The sequence below is a fragment of the Dendrobium catenatum genome, unplaced genomic scaffold (genome assembly GCF_001605985.2).
Source record: "Dendrobium catenatum unplaced genomic scaffold, ASM160598v2 fragScaff_scaffold_188, whole genome shotgun sequence".
In the NCBI taxonomy this organism is placed as follows: domain Eukaryota; kingdom Viridiplantae; phylum Streptophyta; class Magnoliopsida; order Asparagales; family Orchidaceae; genus Dendrobium; species Dendrobium catenatum.
This window is the reverse complement of record NW_021318650.1, coordinates 1,165,606-1,185,587: the sequence shown is the minus strand read 5'-3', so window position 1 is coordinate 1,185,587 and position 19,982 is coordinate 1,165,606. Positions and strand designations below refer to the sequence as shown.

The window sequence follows — 19,982 nt, the reverse complement described above, 5'->3', positions numbered from 1 at the left end:
ACAACTACAAAAATAAATAAAGAAAGACTACAAAAATAAAGCAACATGAGTAAAAATAAACAGCATATAACAGATCAAAAATCCATTGAAATCAATTTCATGCATTTATGTCAATCACATCTAATCTGGTCCTTAAAGTGCTGAAAGTGTTGAAGGCCAGTGATTTAGTAAAAATGTCAACCAGTTGATTCTCAGTTCCTACATGATGTAACTCAATGTCTCCCTTGATCACATGGTCTCTAATAAAGTGATGCCTTATGTCAATGTGCTTAGTCCTTGAATGTTGGATAGGATTCTTAAAAATATAGATTGCACTAGTGTTATTACAAATAATTGAGATCATGCCTACAGGTAATCCTAAATCCAATACCTGCTATTTCATCCAAAGGACTTAGGCCACATAACTTCCTAAAGCAATGTACTCAGCTTCAGCAGTGGAAAGTGTAACAAAGTTTTGCTTTCTATTAGACCAGTAGATTAAAGATTGTCCTATGAATTGGCAAGTCCCAGAAGTATTTTTTCTATCCACCTTATATCCTACAAAATCAGAATCAGAATGTCCAATAATCTCAAAAGAAGTACCGTGCCTAGGGTACAAGATTCCTAAGTTTTGATTCCCTAAAAGGCATATAAGAATTCTCTTAACTATAGTTAAGTGGGATTCCATAGAGAAAAATACTAAACATTATATCAGGTCGGCTAGCAATCAGGTAAAGTAAAGATCTAATCATCACTCTGTACTTCTTTTGATCAACAGACATTCCATTTGGGTCCGTATCCAACTGAACACTGGAGGTCATGGGAGTATTAATTGGCCTGGATTTATCCATTTCATACTTCTTCAAGATATCCTTTATATATTTTGATTGATTTAGAAAGGTTCTATCATCTAATTGTCTTATACTACAGCCCAAAAAGTAGGACAACTCTCCCATTATACTCATCTCAAACTTTCTACTCATTATTTTAGAAAACTTATCACATAGCCTCTTATCAGAAGATTCAAAAAATATATCATTGACATAGATCTAAATAATGAGTAAATCATCTTTTACTTTCCTCAAAAAAGGGTGGTATCTACGCTCTCCTTAACAAACTCCCTCTCTAGTAAGAATGTGTTAAGCCTCTCATATCAAGCTCTAGGTGCCTGCTTTATTCCATATAAGACCTTTTTTAAATTAAAAATATGATTTGGAAAATGGGAACTCTCAAAACCTTGGGGCTGTTCTACAAACACATCCTGTTTTATTACCCTATTTAAAAGGCACTCTTAACGTCGATTTGGAAAAGCTTAAATCCCTTATAATAGGTAAATGCTAATAACACTTTATTGGCTTCCAATCTAGTTACAGTGCTAAAGGTCTCCTCAAAATCTATCCCTTATATTTGGTTGTACTCTTTAGCCACCAATCTTGCCTTATTCCTAACCACCACACTAGAATCATTCACCTTATTCTTAAAGACCTACTTGGTTCTAACAACACTTTGTCCCTTAGGTCTTTCTACAAGCTCCCAAATGTCATTCCTAACAAATTAGTTTAACTCCTTCTGCATGGCTGATCCAAATTCATCAGATAGGGATTGATTGATGTTGGTGGATTCAGTCATTGAGATAAAGACATAGTGGTTCACTTCCTTCCTAAGTCTATGCCTAGTCCTAACACCTTTAGAAGGGTCTCCTAAGATTAGATCTTTAGAGTGACTTGAAAAGTATCTCTAATCTCTAAGAAAAGTGTGTGAAGGTTTAACCCTTTCATCTAGATCTATATTTTCTACTCCTTGGGACACCTACTCCTTCAGTGTTTTGGGGCTCTACCATCTTCTCCAAATTTTCAACTCCAGTGGTAATCTCTCCAACTTCATCTTCATCCTTAACTCTAGGCTTCCTAGGATCAGATTCATCAAACACTACATGAGTAGTCTCCTCCACCACCAAAGTCCTCTTATTAAACACCCTAAAAGACTTCCCAACAGTAGTATATCATAAGAACACTCCAATAGATTTTGGGTCAAATTTTTCTAAGTGAGACTTCCCATTGTTGTGAATGAAAACCTTACAACCAAAGACATGAAGGTGAGAAATATTGGGTGTCCTACCCTTAAGGATCTCATAGGGTGTCTTATCTAGTTTGACTCTAACATTCATCATATTCAACATATAACAAGCTATATTTATTGCTTCATCCCAAAAGTATTTTGGAAGTGAATACTCAGCAAGCATGACTCTAGTGGCTTTCACTAAGGTCTGGTTCTTCCTTTCAACTACTTAGTTCTGGTGAGGGGTCCTAGGAGCTGAGAAGTTATGGCTAATCCCCTTATCCTCACAAAAGTCTTCAAATCTCTTATTTTCAAATTTCCCCCATGGTCACTATGGATGGTCAAAATCTCACAACCTAACTTTTCTGAATCCAAGTGAAAAAGGATCTAAACTCATCAAAAGACTCATTCTTGTGTGACAGAAATCTAATCCAGGTAAACCTCGAGTTGTCATCGACAATCACAAAACCATAGAATTCTCCTCATAAACTGGCAGTGCTAATGGGTCCAAATAAATTCATATGATGGATTTCTAAAGGTCTAGAGGTGCTAATGTCCTTACTGGAGTGAAAAGTGGAGTGGACTTATTTTCCTAGTTGGCAGGCATCACAAAGGTGGTCTTTTGAAAACTTAAGCTTGGGGACACCTCTAATATCATTCTGGGTCACTTTCCTAAGGATTTTCATACATGCATGATATAATCTCCTGTGCCACAACCCTAAATTAGCAACAACAGTTTTTAAACAAAAAGAAGAAGCACATTCAATATTTTTTAAATCAAGTTTATAAACATTGTTGATCCACTTTTCCTGTAAAATAGTGTTGTTATTTAAGATGATAATGCATGAATTTGTAAAAACATTTATGATGAAGCCCTTTATCGTAAAGCTGACTGATGTTGAGCAAGTTGTGTTTCAGTTAATATACAAGCAAAATATTTATAATTAAATGGTTCTTGGAATTTTTAATTATACTTGAGCCCACCACCTTCCTGGTGGTGTTATCTCCAAGTGTAGCCTTGCCTCATGTCCTGATCTCTAGCAAAATAAATTGATTGGCATCGCCAGTCATATGTCGAGAGAATCTGATGTTTAGGTACCACATGCTCTTACGAGGCCTTTTGTGAGAGATAGCCTACAAAATAATTAAATATCAGATTTAGGAACCTAAACATGTTTTGGTCCCTTCTTATGGAAAGTAGAATGCAATGCATGTGTGTCATACTATGAATCATGCAATTTGGTTCTCCACACTGAATGTCTACTAGGGTGAATGGTGCAAGTGTGTGCTATATATCCTAGCATGCCACATAAAAAAATATCTAACTCTAAGAAACGGATGTACTAATCTACTCTTGTGGTGATGCTTCCTTTTATGTGATGCATGCAAAGATGGTTTTTTATTTTCAAAAGCTTTTAGAATTTTTAACTTTTTAAACTCCTTTTCTAACTCACCATGAGATGATTTCAAGGAATCATGTGCATTAGATAATTCTACATGCTTTTTGTTTAATGCATCAAACTCATCAAGTAGAGACATGTGATTGCTATCAATTAAGGAATGATCTTTAAAAAGAATTTCATGTTCTTTTTGTAATTTTAAAAACTCTAATTTTAAGCTAGCATGTGTTTTCTTAAGTTTCCTATATGATGCATGAATTTGTTCAGAAACTTCAAGTAGTTACTCATAGGTTAGTTCACATATCTCTTCTTGGTCATTTTGACCAAGATGATCGTCTACCATCAAGCACAAGTTTGTTGTCTCCTCTTCAGGTTCGATCTCAGAGGAGTTTGATGCTGAGTCCACCCAGAACGCCTTTTGGAACATCTTCTTATCCTTTTTAAACTTTGGTTTCTCCTCATCCTTCTCCTTGCTAGGATGAGTTTTAAGTGTAGGATAATCAACTTTAACATGTCCTGGCTTCTTACATTCAAAGCAAATCATATCATTAGAACTCTTAAAATTTTTATTTCCCTTATCTTTATTCCACTTTTGATGGTTCTTTTGCTTCTTCCTTAGAAAGTTTTTAAATTGCCTTGTGATTAAGGTAACATCATCGATTTTAGATACGGAAGAATCAGTGTCCTTGTCGTTGGCCTTCAATGCCATAGTTTTCTCCTTCCTTTTCTCACCTACATCAAGATTTCTTTGATTCACCCATTGCTCATAAGAAATGAATGAGCCAAGTAAATTATCAATAGAATAAGTTTCAAATCTTTAGATTCAGTAATAGCAGTAATTTTAGAATCAAAAGAGGAAGGAAAGCATCTCAAACTTTTATTCACCTTTTCATAGTTTGTGAGTTCTCTTCCTAAGGCATGCAAAGAAGTTAATTTGAGTAAACCTTGTATACATTTCAGAAATTGATTCAGAAGATTTCATACGAAAAAGTTTATAATTATGAAAAAGAATATTCAATCGAGATTGCTTGACTTCATTAGTTCCTTCATAAGTAATACACAATTTATCCCAAATTTCTTTACTAGTTGTGCAAGTTGAAAAATACATGTAATCTTCATATTTTAAAGCACAGAAAAAATAATTCAAATATTTTGCATTAAGTTGTGCTAAATCCCTATCATCGAGATTCCATTCAGTAAAAGGAAGTGGAACAGTAACGCCTTTAAGTTTACGAGTTGGAGGTGTATAACCATCCTTAATAAGCTTCTACATGCAATAATCGATCGTTTTTAAAAACATAGACATGCAAGTTTTCAAAAAATCGAAAGAAATATTATCAAATAAAGATGGCCAGGTAATAGAATACCCTTTTGTAGTATTACGATTACCGAGGTTATCCATGAATCAAAATTTAAAAAAATTTCAAACTTAATTTTTATGAATTCCGCTCTGATACCACTTGAAAGTTTGTTAGGGATATTAAGCCCTTATGAACTAGCCTAAGACTAACCAAGAGGGGGGTGAATTGGTATTTTTAAAAATTTTTAAATCAAAATCACAATCAAAAAACTCAAACCAAAATCATCACAATAAAAATCAAAGTGTGGAAAAATAAATGCGAAAGTATTAGTAAAATGATACAAAAATTTATAGTGGTTCAGTCAACTTGAATTATGTTCACTCCCCGGAGGCACCCTCCGGGTATTGTACTAAACACAGTGACTCTCCTTTTGCTCCCACAGCAAGGTGGAGAAGCCCTTACAAAAACTCCTTTCCAAAGACACTCGCGAGGCAGAGAACCCACTAAAGTAGGTAGAGAACCTTTATCGATTGCTGAAGAAGACTTCCCTTGAACCCCCAAGGATGAAGGACAACGATCGAAGAAGACAACATGGAACCTTGCTTGGAGCAACCTTTATGAAACCCTCTCATAAACTCCCCCTCACAAGTTCCTCTCTCTCTCTATCCCTCTCCTCGTGGCTCTCTCAGGTCAAGATAGCAGCAAACGATCTACTAAAGGGTAGAACAAGAGCACTTAAACAAAAGAGCATCAAAATAGCTCATTAATTGCAACTTACTGACTTTATCATCTAGGAGGATATTAATATCGTCCTGTACGATCAGTACAATTTAAGCCTAATAAGTTGGGACAATCTAAGGTGATCAGAAAGAATTTATTCATATCGTCCAAGACAATGGTATATTGTCCTAGACTATTAGTTCAAATTACAAAATTTCATCCAGACCATTGCACTGCTTCAGGGTTCTGGACGATGCAAAATTGACTTGATTGTCCAGGATGATCTCACGATCATCTGGACGATTAGTTCAAATCCAAGAAAATCATATAGAACATTGCCCTGAATAGATGATGTATGATTTTTGGTCGTCTAGGAGCAACTAAGGTCTTTGAACTGATCGTCTCGGACGATCCTACGATCGTCCAGGATGATGTGATCGTATCAATCAAACCTTACTTGCCTTCTTTAATTACCATATTAATTTAGGCATAATTGTGCTTCATTGTCTAGGACGATGTCCAAAAATAATTCTTGCCTTAATTGATCTGGCGACTGATTCTTTCTGATTTGAGCATATCATTTTGGATGATATAAATATCATCCAGGACGATCGGCTTAATGACAGCTGCCTTAACTATGATGGCCTAATTAGGATTTTTTTTTGAATAGCTCATCTTGGACGATTTATGGATCGTCTAGGATGATGTTACCAAAAATAGTAAACTCTATGAAACAGTCAGAAATTCTCCCAAGTCTGTGTGTGTATACAAGGTTACTTAGCTTCAGGAATCACTTTTATTAAAAAATTGACTCAAGAAAGGAAAAAATTTACAGATTGACTCAGACCTAATCTACCCAATCTTGAGCTAGTTCAAATTGTAGTCTTGATCTTGTGGTCCTGAAATGTTAGTAAGTAAGGCAATCATAGTAAAGAAAAAGTGTTTGCAATCATCAAAATCCTATTTCTGAAAACATATGGGCAACAATTTTAAATGGGTTAGTATTTTTAGTTGTTTTGATCTATAGAGCTTGAATAGCAACTTGGGATATAAAGTTCTCGGTACACCCACTAACAATCACCATGTCGCATGCACTTGGTGTGAAATAGACTATGCCTCTAAGTTTCAATTGGCTTCCACAGGGCTAAGAGTAATTTCTCTGAAACATAAATGACTAGTTCCCCCTCATCAGCTTGTATTTCTTCAACTAGCTCCTATTTTTCCTCCCACATTTTGGATTGATTTGCTTCTTCCTCTCCTTCCACGAACTATGCCTGATGCCTGGCGGGACATTCGTTAGACTTATGACCAGGTTAGAGACATTTAAAATACTTTATGATGGATGGCTTAACATAATGACTGTAATTGGCCAGTGCTTTGGCCCTAATTGGTCCTCTAACCCCAGTTGAAGAGCTTGGACATCATTGGATTGTGGGGTTCTTCGATTGTGACATAGATAACTTAGGTTGTCCCAGGCTTCCATCCAAAAATGATCATCGAATTGCAGTCGAACAATATAGTCATTGTAATTGAGCATCAGCTTTGAAAGAGAAGTTTACCGCCTGAGATAAGGACTAGACATAATTGAGCTTCAACTTGGAGATTATCCTTCAAACCTCCAATGTAACGAGCCACCAGATGATTTTAAGATTCAATAAGGTTGTTACACACACTAAGACAATAAAATTGCTCAGTGTATTCACTGACATATCGTTGCCCTTACTTACAATGTTGATATTGTAGGTACAATAATTGCTCAAAATCTATAAGTAGGAAATGCCACCTCATTAGCTGTTTCATGCTACTCCAGTTGCAAATAGGACCCTTGACTTCCTTCTTTCTACTCTAAAGCAACTGCATCCACCATGCATAAGCTACTTCTTTGAGTCAGCATGCAAAATATTTAACTTGTTTGTCATGATTAATCTCTATACACTCGAAGAAATTCTCTACCACTCCTTCCAAATCCAAGTAATCTTCAATGTGGAGTCTACCATCAAAAAATGGAATATCAAATTTTATATGGATACCTTCTAGTTTTTAATGATGTGGGCATCTTCATGTGTCTCTGAATAATCCTATATAGGGTGTTCGTCCACCTCTGAATCTAAAATTCTAGAAATAGAGCAGGAGCTCTTCTTTGCAAAGGACTTGTGTGTGCAAGCGCTCTCTGATCCGATATGGATACCAAAGAAAAAGGGGTGAACTATAGGATTGGTAGATGCTTTTATTTGTCGCATCTTGTCTCACTTTTCATCTGTGAAATCAAAAAAAGTGGTCATGAACTCATCCAATTGCTTGGACGTGTGTTGGTTCAGCTCCCAAATGCCACCAGACTCTGATAGTCATCGGGCTTGGGTTGGTTACTTCCTTAGGCCATTCATGCAATGGCCTAGCTTTAATACCAGAACTGGTGTAACTGTTTCAAAAAGAAGAACCTGGGACAAGATAACTCAATAAAATAATAACTGGATTTCAAGAGAATAGTTTTTATTCTATGTCCTTCTTCCTCTCAACAGGCCATAAAACTATAAGCTAGGTTACTAACAATAATTCCTTAATTAAGATAAGCAAATTCTGAAAAAGTATTGTACTATGCTAAATAGAAGAAGTAAAATAGCAGAAGAAAGAGTAGTGGGTTGCTGACCTGAGTGTGGTGTCCGCTCATGTCTAGTAACGGAGAGGGTGGCTACATCGCCATGGGTTCAATAGATTCATCTCATTGAGATGCTAATTTTGACTGAATGCACATGAGACTCGAGGGTCATTTTGTTTCTTTAGTAATGTCATGAAGTTTTCAACTACCCTTTAAGTGCTTGACTTGCGCATATTTGAAGTTGGATCATATCACATTAGTGTCGTTGATTTCATCTCCTCTAGGAGCAGAACCGACTACATTTTTTATGGTGAGCAAATTTATCATATAGATAATTAAATATAAAAAAATTTAAAAATATGTAAGACTAAATCTCAAAATTATCTCATTCGCATGTATAATTTTTTAGGGGGATAAAATCTCCTTTTTTTTAATTTAAAGAATGCATTGAGACAAAATCTGTATAATGAATTCCTAAACGGAGGTTCCTTTCCATACAAAAGAACAAAACTATGAAAAAGAAGAGGAGAAAGAAGGCGAATAGATACACTCTTAATGAGCTGGCCAAGCTGTGGTAGGGCCCTTTCCTACTATAGTTTTACAGTAGATTTAAAAGGAAAGCAAATATTATATCAAAATATTACAATTAAATTTTTATTAAGATAAGCTTAAAATTTTAACACACACCAAATTCTTATAATATTTCTTATAAGAATTATATAAAAATAATTTCACATTTACTTATTAATATTGAAAGCCTTTCTTTTAGATATATGCTACGCCAATTACAATATATTATATATATATTTTTTTTAATGGAAGAGGGGGAAGCTCTTCTATTTAATAACATGTGAGCTTTCTAGAAATATCGTGCGTTTAATCTCCACCAATTAAATATTTTATGCCATTTAAATCAATTGACAAACAATAATTGTTTGTTTGAAATGAAGTGAAGGTGAAGACAGATTGGGCCCTTCGAAAGTGAACACTATCTGTATTTAAGGAAGCTGATATGGGAAGCGTGTGCAGAGTTGTAGAGATGAAACTGCTTCAGAGTTTTTGCTTCTTTCTTCTTCTCTCAGTTGTTTCTCCACTGAGGGAGGTTCCTCCAAGCTCTTGTTCTGCACAAATTGAGGGTAAGGAAGTTCTCCAATTTCCCTTCTCTAATTGTCCAGTTCTATTGATTTTTAAGGAATATTTGAAATTTTTATATTAGAGTTTTGGTTTTTGAGAGCTTTCTTACTACTTTATGAAACAACATTTAGTATAAATTTTTTTAAATTAGATTTTTTGTTCTAAAAATTTGATTCTTAAAACAGTAAAAAAGCTATCCAAAATGACGTCTTAATTTAATCATTGAGTAGGCATCTAGGTTAAAATTTTTAAAATTTTGAGGGAGAAGAACTAAAAAAGAACGGGACTATAAATTATTGTTGGCATTTAGTTCAAATGATCCCTAAATTTTTATGATTTCTTCAATCTCTTCTTAAATTTCAATTATTATTTTCTAATTTGTTCTATTAAATTTTATGATTTTTCTCAGTGAAAATTTTGAAATTATTCAGCTTATGATCAGTATAAAATAATTCCTATTTTTCATACTGTTTTTAAAACAGCTTTATAATATAAAAAATAAGCTAAAAATTTAACTTCAAAAAACTTTTGTACTAAAAAATTTTTTTTGAAAAAAACAATAATAAATTATCACAAATGAAACATAAATATTTTAGGGTTTGGATCTGCTATACTTTCATATGGTTGCTGTCAAATATCTATCTTTATTGAAGGGAAACACATCCAGATCAATTAGTAAATGAGGTAGTTAGTAATAATGGCATAATTAATCAAAGTTAAGGAATTAGGTATATTCTCTTTTTTTATGTGGTCCTATATACAAGGAAAAATTGGAAAATTTTTTTTATTATTTTATTTGTTGGTTATAATTAAAATACAGATTTAAGCAGACAAGAATCGTGGGTTAAGCTCATCCTATAAATGTTTTAATTTTATTTTTCCTACAAAATGAAAAAAAAAAAAGATTTAAAAAAAAAAAATTCATATATGTATTAATGTATGTATATGTATCTGTATGTTTATGTATCTGTATGTATATGTACGTATATGTATCTGTATGTATATGTATATATATGTATGTATGTTTGTATATGTATATGTATGTATATGTATATATATGTATGTGCATCTGTATGTATGTATGTATGTATGTATGTATGTATGTATGTATGTATATGTATATATATGTATGTGTATCTGTATGTATGTATGTATATGTATGTATGTATGTATGTATATATATATGTATGTATGTAATACGTGTATATATATATATATATATAATGTATGTATATAATGACAAATTTAAAAATTTTAAAGAAACAACAACAAATACAAAGAAAAAAAATAAACCATAAAGAAAACACAGAATAAGAACACAATGAATAAAAATAATACATGCATACACAAAACAAATAAACAGACAAATATGATTTTAAGCATCATTTTGCTCCTGGTCTGATGATTCAGAACCTAGGTATGCCAAGGAGATTTTTTGTTTTTCATTATTTACCCTTTTTACAATTTGCTTAGCTTTACCCTTTTCCTTTGTAAAAATAAATTTCAAATTAGGGCACTGATTTTTTATATGTCCAAGTTTTTTACATCTAAAGCAAAAAACATCAAAAGAAATCTTATCATTCATACCATTTTTACCTTTATTCCATTTTTGTTAATGTTGATTCTTGTGCTTTAGTATATTTTCAAATTTGCTTGTATACTCATCACTTTTAACATATACTTAGCTACTTTTCTCCATGTCTTCCTATTTTAGCACTATCGTTTCACCTACATCTCAAAGTCATTGACCCAAGGTTTGCTCGTAGGTAATAAGTGAGCTAATGAAATTATGAATTGAATATTCATTTAAATTTTTTGATTCACAAATAATAATCATTTTAGCATCAAAGTATTAAGTAGAAAACATAGAATTATATTGACCTAAAGAGAGAGAGAGAGAGAGAGAGAGAGAGAGAGAGAGAGAGAGAGAGATTAAGATCTTAATTATGTACAAAGTTTAAATTCACACACAAATAAAAAGAGGAGGTGCCAGAGTAATATGAGACACTTGATTTTTTACGTGAATAATATAGAAAAAAAATCACAAGGTTTGACCCAATTGAAATGATTATGCTAACATTTATCATTGATTAAAAATGATGTCCATTATTGGGGCAAGATGTTGACATAATATAGAAAATATATATCTTATAGAGCACATTATATGGTTAGAGTTGGAAAAATCAATTGGCATGAGCGTTGTTCTCAAGAAATCGTTGGCATATTTGTTTGGTCTGTAGAACCGTAGTCGAGGATGGTGGTTAAATATATCATAGGTTTGAGGGATCATAATCAGGTGATGGTGAATGGAGGAAACGTAGTCAAGAGACTGTGCTCAAATGGACCATAGTCTAGTGTCGAGGTCTTTGTGATTGTAGTGAGTGACAATGGACTAAGAATCAAAATTGATGGATAATGGTGGCTTGAGGACCATAATTAGTCGATGATGGTCTATGGCCTATAGTCAGTAGGCAATGATGGTCTAAGGACCTTAGTAGGCGGGTAACGATAGTTTGAGGATCATAATCAGTGGACGGTGGTTCGAGAATCATAGTTGGTGGGTGACGGAAGTCTGAGGGATCGTAGTCGGATGTCTAAGATTGAAAAGACTATACTAGCTAAAAGTGCATTTAAAATCGTAGTCATTGGGTTGGTGGTCTGAGGATGTAGTTGGCGGACGACAGAGTTTGAAGAAACTATAGTCAACAAGCGATGTAGGCTGGAAAGACCATAGTTAGTGGGTAACCGAGGTCGAAGAGATCACAAACTTGTGACTAAGGTTAGAGGGAACGTAGTCATGTGATCGACAGTGGTCTGAGGACTGTAGTCGAGTGATAGAGGTTTGAGGACTTTAATCGATGGACAACCTGTCATACCCCATAATTTATATTTGGAAGAATGGTTTCTATCTATTATTTAATCATTTAACTAGAGCTTACAAATTTTATAAAAAGTGAAGAAAACATAATTACATTTATATTCATCAATATTTAAAATTTAATACAAGCCCAAAATAATACATATACAATAATCATATTGTTTAGTGAACTTTCTTCTCTTAATGAATACTTGTCTACAAAAAAGACAAAAACTACTAAGGTGTCAGCAACTCAAAACTTCCTCAAGCTTTCTTACCCTAAGTTGAAAATATATAAAAATTATTTAATCAGCCTAATTCCCAACAAGCACAAATATCTAAAGCTAAAATTAGTGCACAATATAAAACAATCATATCATATTAGATAAATAGTCATTTATTAACAGTTACATATAATGTATCATATTATATTGTATTAGTGGCATAACATTATCATATCAATCTTACTACTTATCATTCATGTTTTTGATGTTATTCAATAAATATGATTACTATTATTAATTACAAACAAGTAGTATTAAGTCAATCTTATCTATCATGTGTCATCTTTCTTCGCTATTATATCATATAAATTAATTGTAATCAGCCTTATCCATCTTATTAGTACATATATCCCATTGCCATATATTGTAACCATATTATCAATGTATATATGCATCTATGTATGACTTAATAAGACTGAACATCCAACTTTAAATGTGATGTTTTACCTCCTTTTATCTCTCATCGATCAATTTAATCATTAAATCGTTATATCATTAATCATCATTATTATCCTTATATGCGGTTTTCAATAATCTTAAAGTGTCGCCACTCTTTTCCCTTTGGAATAATCAGTCATCAATTACATGCTAAAACTTAGATAGCACCGTAAACCATCTTTAAAGGAAAGCTTGTTGGCCCTCCCTCATGTAAAGGGTATTAACATTTTAAGAACCAACCCTTATTATTTACAGTACTAATAGTGAGCCTTCCTTTCCTACATGCAATTATCACATGCATTACGTATCAGTAGTATTATTTTCATATATGAAATGTAATAATCTGTGAATGAAAGAAAATCAGTAAAATATTCATTAACTTCAGGAAATATTTTTTTTTTTAATTTCAGGAAATCATAACTCTCAATTTGTTCAATAAAATTTAGTAATATTTCATTCAAAATGCTCATAATAACAAGCTCTACCACATATCAAAAGTTATGAGGTTAAAGTTTATAGAAACGGGAGATATCAGGTTTATATCACTTTTAGGAGAGAAAAAATATATCAAACTTAGAATCATTGAAAACAAATACAAAGTAAAGATTATTATTACGATCAATGCAACTTTTGTAATAGGAATGATATATGTTGAAGTTTTGAAGAGCTTTCTTTGTCCTTTGTCCCCCCTCTCACCCTCTCTCCCTCTCACCTTTCTCTTCTTCTTCTTCTTTCTTTCCTAGCCAAGCCAACAAAAAGAGAAGGGGATGTGGGGGTGATGGAAGGGATATATATATATATATAACTCATTTTAGTGTTCAGTGTTGTGGTGCTCTCCTGACACATTGTCACTACGCTGAATGTGATTTGAGCATCACTGTATGAAAAAGAGTATTAGTGCCGACATGCAAAATTTTAGGCCCCCAATGCCATTGCACCCAAAGGCATAGCATCAAAGCACTATAGTTCATAAAATTTTAATTTTTGAAATAAATTCATTTTAAAGTATTTTCATGGGTTGTTACTCTACCAAGGTTGAAAGGATATTATTAGAGTAATGATTGTCTTAAGGACCATTATCGGCGGTGCAATGTATGTCTAGTGATGATGATCGATTGATGGCCTAGTGGCAATGGCTACCCTACAAACATTCAGTGGTGGAGGTCGAACAAAGGTCTGACAATGATGGTGGCTAGGTGGAAATCAGATGGCATTGGCTGACCAAATGCTAGATGGCGTTGGCAATGAGTAGTGAAGGCCGGATAAAGGTCTTAAGATGATGACCAAATAGTGGTTTGACGATAATAACCGGGTGGATGTCCATTGACGATCAAAAAGTGAAAGCTCAACAGCGATTGCCAACAGGTGAGGGTTAGCCAATAGTGGTACTTCGGGGTAGCTTTGAAATTATTCATGTGCCCTAAAGCTTTCTTGAACCTCTAGCCCTATGTCCAACTAAGCTTCCTCTTCATGTACGGAGATGTGGACTATTTATAGATTTTTGCTAGTGACATATGCCCTATTAAATATAGTGAATCCAGAGCAAATTCATAGTGCTCTATCGATTCATAAAATTCCTCAATCATAAAAGTGTTTCATGAACATTTGTGTCTAAATGGTGTCAGAATCAATCGATTTTGGGCTCATTGGATTCGTCTCGTCGAGCCGCTTTATTTTACTATAAGCATGCTATATTGGGATATTATTTGATCATCCAATAGATATATCCAAACTTTCAAATATGTTTTAAGCTCTTGATTTAGGCTCAAATTGAACCGATTTTGTTGTCTTTGGTTGTCAAAATATTCAGTTTGACAATAAATTTATTGAAATTAAAGTTCAGATGGTCACAAATTTACTATATTATTTGAATTTTTCAATTTACATATATTTGAAGATTCAGGTATGATCCAGATAATTTTTAGTGACATATTAATTTCCTATATTATATTTTATAAAAAATGTTTTTTTTTTTTTTTTTTTTAAAAAATGTTTTTTTTTTTTTGTCTTTGAGAGTTTTTTGGAAAAGCTTGCATAAAAAGAGTCTAATATAATTTATTACGGGAAATAAAAGATAAAATATTTAAATCTATAAAAATTTTAAAATTAAATAAAAAAAAAAACATTTTTTTTTTAATATTAAGTTTTTGTTCCTCCAATTTTCCTAATCTATGTTTCTCCCCTATACAGCCATTATCAACCTGCAGCTGCAGCACAACTCCTCTGGCATCCGCCTCCCTCTTCACCATCCTCAGAGCCCCTGCTCCCCGTCTCCCCTCTCCAGCGACCTTCCCTTCTCCGACATCCTCCACCACGATTCCACCCGCGTCAACTCCCTCCTCCACCGCGTCACCACCTCCGCCGCCTCCATCCCTCTCTTCAAGGGCACCGCTCTCGGCACCTCCAATTACGTCACCCGCATCAACATCGGCACCCCATCAAAACCTTACACCGTTGAAATCGACACCGGAAGCTCCCTTCCATGGCTCCAATGTCTCCCTTGCAAGCGCTACTGTCACCGCCAACTCGACCCCATCTTCAACCCAGCCGCCTCCTCCACCTACCGCACCATCCCCTGCTCCGCCGCTTACTGCTCCGCCCTCTTATCTGCCACCCTCTACCCCTCCGGCTGCGATAGTTCCCACACCTGCACCTACGAAGCCGGCTACGGCGATGGCTCCTTGTCCTTTGGCTACCTATCGCAAGACACCCTTTCACTCTCCCGTAGCGTCGCAGCCTTCCCCAAATTCATCTTCGGCTGCGGCCAAAACAATAAAGGTTTGTATGGAGAGTCGGCCGGCATCTTTGGCCTCGCCAAGAATAGCATTTCTCTCTTCTCTCAAATCAGCCCCAAATTCGGCAGCTCCTTCTCATACTGCCTCTCTTCTCGCTCCGCCACCGGCTACCTCTCGTTCGGCGGCTACAATCCTGGCAAATTCGTCTTCACACCCATGACAAAGAGTTCGGCTGACGAAAGTCTCTATTCTTTGAAACTGTCGAGTATCGCAGTGGAGACGCAGAGCATCACAGTATCCGAAGAATCACCGTCGATCATTGATTCAGGGACGGTGATCACGAGGCTGCCGGAGGAGGTGTATAGTGCGGTCAGAGCAGCGGTGGTGAGGGCGATCGGGGGAAAGGTGGCTCGGGCTCCGGCGTATTCGTTATTCGATACGTGTTATAAGGGGAGTGCGGCTGAAGTGCCGACGCCGGAAGTTGCGTTTGTGTTTGGTGGAGGAGCGGTGTTGAGGCTGCCAGGAAGCAATGTGATGTTTGATGTGCATAGCGGGGTGTCGTGTTTGGCGTTTGCGGCGGCGAAAGGAGTGACGATTATTGGGAATTGGCAGCAGAAGACGTTTGATGTTGTGTATGATGTGGGGAAGGGGAGGATTGGATTCGCCGGCGGCGGCTGTGGATGAGAGGCGGTGGTGATTCTGGCGGTTGAATATGGGGCATTTGGGTTGTTTGTATGAATGGGAAATGATGATGGGAGATATGACATTGTAAAATAAATAAAAACACTACACCAATGCCTCAACTTACAAAACATTGTAAATGAATAAATGCCATATATGATGAGCAGCACACTGGACAGTACAATTAGTTCTCAATAGGATCATTTATGCATAAATATTTTCTTGAAAATGTTGCTTACGACTTCAATTCAGAAAATATCAGCATGTTTAGGTTTGACTTGAATCTCCAAAACTAAGACCAACTTACGTAAATTTCAATTTTAACAAACTTATCTCTCTTGGAAGTTGTTTGGATCCTGCCAAGTGGTCGTAGAAATAATTGAAACACGAAAATTGCTTGAATTTTAGTTTGAAACGAAATCAATTTGAGTTGGATGGAGTTGAGTTTTAAAATGCAAGTATATCCAGTAAAATATTTTTTGATGGATTTGATGTAGATAATCATTCGACCCTAAAAACATCATAGAAAACTGTTACTAATGGAATATTTCCACTGAAAAATTTTTGTAGCAAATTATCGGAGGACATTTCAGAAGAAATACGAAGTAATTAATAAAAATGTCTCAGAACATCATTTCCAGTGGCTATACAGAAAACCCACAAGCCGCTGAAAATGTTGATGGAATATCAGCAGAAACTTTTGCCAATAATTTCAACGGACACAACCACTACCAGTATTTAAAGAAATTATTACGTGTGGAGTCATGACGTAGAGTTACATTTGGACTCTAATAAAAGAGTGATAGGTATTCTTATACATAGTATGTACAAATTATATGATTGAGTACATAATATATATAAACTTGTACACTTTGTACATAATTTGCATATATATAGTGTATACAAATTTATACATATTGTGTACAAAGATACATGTCACATTTTTATAGGAGTCAGGACATAACTCTACGTCTGGACTCTGCACATAATAATTTATTTATGACTACTTCTATCTTCCAGAATTTTTCAAGCGGCTATTTTCAATAGTATTGCACAAGAAAATCAGTACAATCATTTCCCATAGAATGTCCACCAAAACTTTGCCAAAAGCCTATAGAAAAATTAATAATAAAAAAAAACATTGTTGAGTAATTATTCCTTTAAAACATTGTAACAGGACAATTTTTCTAAATTTTTAAAAATACTGAATAGTATTCCATTCCTCCCTATTTTTATTGACAACATAGAAAATTTATTTAAAATTGATCATTTGAAAGGCAATTATATATATTATAAAAAAATATGATATCAACTGTCAATTTCTTTTAACATCCCAAAAAAAAAAAAAAACATAAAATAGAAAGTTATAAAACATTGTGTGCATTCATTTATTTTGTCAATGCAACCACTTTGTACAAAGAAATTTCTCAATTGTAATTTCTTCGAAGCTTACCTTGTTGGAGGATTGAGCTTCATATAACTTTTCTTCAATTATTTAATATGAATTGGTCTACAAATTATACATATCTGTCAAATAGATACATCTAACAATATTGAACCGGACCTCCAACTCTCATCTCATAACTTAATTAATGACATAAGTGAATGCTCCATCTAGTCAAATAAATCCAAGGGAAATATTTTTTTATAGTTTGCGTTAGATTATTGGGATGTTTTAATCACTCCTTAGTATACTTCTTCATTCAAACAAGTGTAGAACAAATCCTTTAGGAAAATTCTTATTCCATTAACGAATTTAATATTTTATATGACGAACAACTAAAAGGTGTAGGCATTAGACACTCCATAAAAATATACTAATAGAGATTTGAGGCCTCTCCATCTAGTCTTTTTAGAGATTGACTCATTCATACAATGCTCTTTTTTGATATAATGTGAAAGTGTAAATGATTTACAGCTTTATCATTTTACCATATACTCCATACTGGAACTCAAGATGTTACCATAAAAATAGGCGATGTTGCTCGATTGGTCCCTATGCAAGATTGTGCAAATATTTCTTTGAATCAAATTTCTTGTAACATGAACTTAACATATATATTTAAAAAATAAATTTTCTTTTAAGTTAGTTATAAATTCTCAAGTAGTAGAAAGAGTTTTTTTTTTAAAGGGCCTCCTCTCCTTAGGTCACCTAGACTAAACTAAGCTTTTATACAGGTCTCACTTAAGAGAGAGAGAGAGTGTGTTATTTGCTAATGTTTTTTAAATAAGATAAATCAAAGCATCACAACAACTTATCGAGAATAAATATTTGATTGAATTTTTTTCTTAAATTTTGAAGTTAGGGCCTAGTTTTCTGAGGAAAATTTAAAGAATAAAAATAATTGTATCATAAAATATTATTTAATTAAAATATATTTCTAAATGCAATCATACACAATAATTCAAGTAGGCCTTTGAAGAAGAAAAAATCACTTCCCCAACAAGTTATATGATAGACTAATTTGTGTTTAGCTTGTGCCATATATGATATATATCACTCGAGGTCTTGTTGAGCTTGTGTGTGCTTCTCTTCACGACCATAAAGATCTTCCAATCATAGTCACATTTTGTTCAAAATTTATTTAATTATTTATTTTAGTCCTTAGTGAGAGAAGTTATACCTCCAAACAGAGAATGGACTCAACACCAAAGACTTTTTTTTTCGAGAAAACCCACGGCATGGCTTACATGTTAATATTGGTAAAAACTTACATGTCCTTAATGGAGTTGAAGCTCACTAAAAATAACTATATTTTAATTAAAATCTAAGAGCTTGGGATCCTATCTATTATAGGAAAAGAAAAACAATGCAAATGAAAAAGAAATCCTAAAAAAATTGTCAACAACATCAGTAAGCATCCAAGTCAGTATCTCTAAAGCAGCTACCATGAGCATCAAATGACTCGGAACCAATCCAGGAAGGATAGGAATAACCTGCAAAACCTACAAAGAGGAATAGAGAAGAGGGAGGAGAGAAACATCTCTCCCCAAAGGTTCCACCCAAACCAACTGAAAAACTAGCCAACAAAGAAAAATCGAAGAACAATCCACTCCACAAAACAATAAAGCTACTTTCTTGATTTCCTTCGACTACATTTATTGCCACACGAATATGTTTTCTCCACAACCTTACAAACATCTAAAAAATACAAATCCTAACAAGAATCATCTTGCCCATCACCAACATCATCACTCACCGCATCAGGTGATGAGGGAGAACTTTCAAGCCATCCCAAATGCCAAGTGCAGGTAACCCCCAAATTAGAAACAAAATTAGCATTCAAAGTATTAGGGGACATAACACCAATAGGCTCCTCAATCCACAAGTTGCTCAAGAAATAGAACCACCAGCAGCCCCCACAAAATTAGGAGAAAATGACCCAGCAATAGGGCTAGGAGTAACCATAGCCTTAGATGAAATAACACACACATCGTCTTAACCAGTAGCTCATTTTGCCTCATTTTCAACCCCCACCTTGTCTCATTTTCAACCTCCACCTCATCATGAGACAAGGCCATAGCCAACCCCCACTTTCTCAGTTCCAACCAAAAGACCACCCACCTCCTAATTAATCAAAACAGGAGATCAGAAACCACCATAGCTATAAAAAACAACATCACATGCTTTCTTAGAAAAATTAGGCATAGCCACATGCCCCATAACATTAGGCAAACAAAAAACAACCTCCTCAACAGGATCACAATTCACAACTTGATTCAACATCAACTCACCTTGGGCCACCCCAATAGAATCATTGACTTGAATACCATTATCAAGGTCACACGAAGCATGAAT

At 34.5% G+C, this 19,982-nt stretch overlaps 1 protein-coding gene across 1 annotated transcript; it reads left to right on the top strand.

Annotated features, from left to right (window-relative positions):
- The first annotated feature begins 9,018 nt into the window (after positions 1–9,018).
- Positions 9,019–16,398, top strand: LOC110100499 (aspartyl protease family protein At5g10770-like). The gene is made up of 2 exons (XM_020828030.2): positions 9,019–9,190; positions 14,958–16,398. Exons 1-2 carry the CDS (start codon positions 9,067–9,069, stop codon positions 16,184–16,186), a joined length of 1,353 nt encoding a protein of 450 aa, XP_020683689.2. The 5' UTR covers positions 9,019–9,066; the 3' UTR covers positions 16,187–16,398.
- Positions 16,399–19,982: the final 3,584 nt, after the last annotated feature.